The sequence below is a fragment of the Coenobita brevimanus genome, chromosome 104, assembly GCF_032717465.1.
Source record: "Coenobita brevimanus isolate Jiangsu-jjx chromosome 104, ASM3271746v2, whole genome shotgun sequence".
Lineage (NCBI taxonomy): Eukaryota > Metazoa > Arthropoda > Malacostraca > Decapoda > Coenobitidae > Coenobita > Coenobita brevimanus.
The window spans coordinates 25,246,305-25,250,477 of record NC_137057.1 but is presented as its reverse complement, the minus strand read 5'-3'; the positions used below and the strand labels follow the sequence as shown (position 1 = coordinate 25,250,477).

The 4,173-nt window shown below is 43.0% G+C and overlaps 2 protein-coding genes across 2 annotated transcripts; both read right to left on the bottom strand.

Annotated features, from left to right (window-relative positions):
- Window positions 1–447: 447 nt before the first annotated feature.
- On the bottom strand, window positions 448–1,266 carry LOC145416056 (zinc finger MYM-type protein 1-like). Its single transcript, XM_080285154.1, has one exon. The coding sequence runs from the start codon at window positions 1,264–1,266 to the stop codon at window positions 448–450; it is 819 nt and encodes a 272-aa protein (XP_080141280.1).
- Window positions 1,267–1,340: 74 nt separating this feature from the next.
- LOC145416054 (zinc finger MYM-type protein 1-like) lies at window positions 1,341–2,306 on the bottom strand. The gene has a single exon (XM_080285153.1). The coding sequence runs from the start codon at window positions 2,304–2,306 to the stop codon at window positions 1,341–1,343; it is 966 nt and encodes a 321-aa protein (XP_080141279.1).
- Between the last annotated feature and the right edge of the window lie 1,867 nt (window positions 2,307–4,173).

Sequence of the window (4,173 nt, the reverse complement as noted above, 5' to 3'; positions counted from 1 at the left end):
CAAAAGTTAAAAAGGGGCACATGGAGCATGAATTTGAGAAAGGATGCAAAAGCATACCTGACTATAACCGGTTGAATTGTAGCAACCCATATTCATAAAGATAACATCGAATCACAACATACCACATCATTGTTCATACTCAAATTACTCATGTATAAATTAGTAGACAGAGGCCAGTAATAATAAAAATTCATATTTCTGAAATCTTAAATGTTTATTGTTTCATAATCCATCCTGCATTTATTAACAGTCATCATAGACATGAATGATGTATTCATAATTATTTTATAATGTTATTAATGTAACTAAATGTAACTGATTAATGAGAGAAAGAATAGAGATTAGAGGTCACTAAGGTGTGTGTGTGTGTGTGTGTGTGTGTGTGTGTGTGTGTGTGTGTGTGTGTGTGTGTGTGTTTACACATCACAGTGGCATCTTCTTTTGCAGTTACAACAGCAACTTCCTGTTGCCCATGCTCTTAAAAATATCAATGACTTCACTAAGGTTGACTGGAATATCCTTTTCAATCGCAAGTAAAAGAAGCTCCGACAACCTCTCCTCTGTGCAAAGGGTGCGAAGTTTTGTTTTCACCAGCTTCAGTTTTGAGAAAGAACGTTCCACAGTAGCTGTAGACACCGGAAGGGTGCTGTAGGTCTTCAACAGCTCAGTCAAGTTAGGGAAAACCACATGTGCATTGTTTTCTTTGACCACTGTAAGAATAGATGTCACACTGATGGGTGAGGGGCATGAGTATGATGCATGGAAGACCTTAAGTTCTGTCTGCAATTTGTCTACTTCAATGTTATAGAACTGACAGAGTTTCTTCACAGCTTGCAGTGCTTCTGTTGGAGGATTTGCTGTTTTCCAGTTCTCTGGAACTGTCAGGCTGTGGAAAGCATTTAGGATTTCCCAAGTGGAGTTATCTTCTCCTTTAAAGCGTCTCCGAAGCTCATGTGTCATTGTGTCCACAAAAATGTAATACACTTTAACACGATAGCAGTCTTGCAAAGTTGGGAAAGTGTGATCAACAGTAGCTGTTGTGGCAGTGAACTTGTACTTAGCTGGCATTTTCCTCCTCCTAGCTTGACCAGGAATCTCAGCTGGAGGGTCCAGGCCCACTGATGCAGCCTTCTCTGTAGCCTGTTTATACATATTATCAAACTCCTCCTCTGTTCTGCTGTTCGCCAGTCCCTGTAAAACTCCATTAACAACTTTGTATGCTGCACCCAGGTCCATGTCTTTCTGCTGCAAAGCATTAGAAGCCATCGCAGTTACCTGGAAGATTGGACAGGTGATTTCCAAACACAGGAAGAATTCAAAGTTGATGCTCTTGAGTAGAATTATTGCATCACCTGCTGAAGAGTCAGGGGGTCTTGCTGTGTCATTTCCTCAAGAAACTGCATGACAGCTGGGAGGACCTTCCTCAGAGTGCAAAGGGCTGTTTCTCTGCAGGCCCACCGCGTGTCTGACAGCTTCTTTAGCTCCAGTGGACGCCGTTCAGGGTACATCGTCTTCTGCATTTCAATAAATGCAGAGTGTCGTTTGGATGAGTTGGCCACAAAAGCATAAAGTTTCTCAACTAAGTTAAAGAAGCTGACAAAACAGATGTTCGACTTTGCACTTTCAACTAACACCAGATTAAGGCAGTGTGCCTGGCAGTGTACGTACAATGCCTTTGGATTTCTTTTAAGGATTCTTGACTGAAGTCCGTTAAAGCGTCCGCTCATGTTTGCAGCACCATCGTAACCTTGACCCCGGATGTTTTCCAACTTCAGATTATTTTCTTCAAGTAGAGCTATCACTAAGTTTTCAAGAGAATCTCCCCTTGTGTTATGAATGTTACACACTTGAAGAAAGCGCTCATTGATATTCATGTTATGCACATACCTAATGACAAAAGAAACCTGTTCAGTGTGTGCAGCATCTGTGGTTTCATCCATGAGAATTGAAGAGATTTTGCTCTCTTGGATTTCTTTCTGGATCACTCTTTTTACTGATATGGCCAAAGCTCTAATCATATCATTCTGACTTCTGTTGGAGAGGAGTGAGACAAGAGGTCTTTTAGCAGGTCCTTGCTTCTGTTTTACCGATTCTAAGTGCAATTTAATTATACTGTCATATTTACCAAATAACTCTAACAACTCTATGAAATTACCTCGATTATGGCTTGACGGGTTCTCATCGTCTCCTCTGAAAGGCATGCCCTGTCTTGCCAGGTAAAGTGTGGTGGCTAGTAAACGGGACAAGATTTCTCTGTTTTTTTCTCTTTCCCTGTCTTTAGCAGCTTGTGATGCACGGTCACCCATTTCGAAAGCTGCCTCCAGTGATCTCTTTTTTGAATTGTTCCACCTCACCATACTACACATGTGTGATTCTGAGGCACTGTGATCTTTAATTCTATCAAGAGCCTTTCTCCACTGATTAACTCCTGATTTCCATGTTTTCCGGCTTGTGTATTTTTCTTCACTCAAAAAAAGACGGCAGCTGAAACAAAACATTGCGTCAAGACTTGGGGAGTACTCTAGCCATGTGTTGTTCTTATACCATTTCTTTTGAAATGACCGCCCTTTTTCATTTTTTGGAAAGGATGAGAGTACTGGTTGACAGGGTCCGGTACTGTTGCAAAACTGAATGAAGGAATCATCACATTTGATGTTATGTTGTTGGACATGGGCAGGATCATTTGGGTGGGTAAGTTCAAGCAGGTGTGAGAATGTTTGCCTCCCTCTGGTATCTGCCTCCTCCTAGCTTGCTGCTCCCTCTACCTCCACAGTTTGTGTAATCTGTAATTCAGGCTCTGCCTCTCTCACTCCAACATCTTTCTCCTGGATAGCTGTTTCCTCTACTTCAACATTCTGTGTGGGCTCAATAACCTCTGACACCCTTCCAGGCCTTCCTCCAGCCTCTGTCTCCTCCTGGCTCTCTGTTTCCAGCAAGCTTTCATTTCTCTGATGCACAGTGTCTTCTTTTTTCTTCTTTCTCTCCTTCCATTCTCTCATCTGATTCGTCATGACTCGCTCCCAGTCCATCTAGAAACAAGGTACAATCTGCTGTTACATTGTCTATCGTGAATGGTGGGATAATTATTGATTGGTATTGTTATTGAGAACAACATTGAAACTGTGTGTAGTGAGGCAGGATGGAGGGTGTAGTGAGGCAGGATGGAGGGTGCAGTGGGGCAGATGGAGGGTGTAGTGGGGCAGATGGAGGGTGTAGTGAGGCAGATGGAGGGTGTAGTAGTCTGTGACTCTGCAATGTAAATAGCTAGCTGGTACAAGTAACTGTTATTCTTACCTTTTCTTTTCTCTGTCATCCAGCTGGTAAGTGATCCACTGCCTTTCGCGGCCTCACACAGCTCCTTTTGTTTTTGTTTTAACCTCCTCTCCTTACGAGGCATCTCTCAGACTCTGCACAATGAAATGCCGCATATGCGATCGTTAAACTACAATCTGATGCATATAAAACACTGTACACACACAAACACACTGGGACAGGGAGACATTTCATACCTCTTCAAACATTGTACTGTATAGCCACAAATTTAATCCATTCAAAATCTGCCCTTTATTACCAGAGACCGTTTAATAGTAATTCACTGCATCTTGTAAGAATACACCATCCATGCACAAACGAATACCACTGCAAATGCAAAACGTACTCACCGGCGGCAGAGTCGGCAGACAAGATGTTTGTTTACCCCCTCGGATCTGCACTATCACTGTCACCCGCGGCCCTCTCCAGCAGCTTTGATTAGCAGCTAAACACTCCCGTGACGTGTCCTGGACGCGTCACACTGTGACGCGACCAGGACACTTACGATTACGGCAGGCTAAAATTTGTGGCTGTGGTGTAACTGGTGTTCCTTGTTTTTTTTTTTTCTCTCTCTCTCTTTCAACCCAACCGGATACCAGCTAAAAGACAAACGTCAAACAACGAGAAAAAAGACAAGAAAATGGCAATGCAAAATTGCGAATCACTACAACTGAGGGCAGGGCACATTGTGGATCACGTGATCGAGGTCGACCAAGGTAGATCTAAATTATTATTTTTTTATTATTATTTTGGGCTGCACAGACGGATTTTCACACACAAAAACTCTGACAAAAGGGCACTTTGGGCATCAAGGTTCAAAGGGGCAGGGGCTCAAGCCCCCTCCGCCCCCCCCTCTGCACG

Excerpts from the sequence above, each read along its gene's own strand:
- LOC145416056 (XM_080285154.1), bottom strand. The coding sequence starts at position 1,266 with ATGGCTTCTAATGCTTTGCAGCAGAAAGACATGGACCTGGGTGCAGCA.
- LOC145416054 (XM_080285153.1), bottom strand. The coding sequence starts at position 2,306 with ATGGGTGACCGTGCATCACAAGCTGCTAAAGACAGGGAAAGAGAAAAA.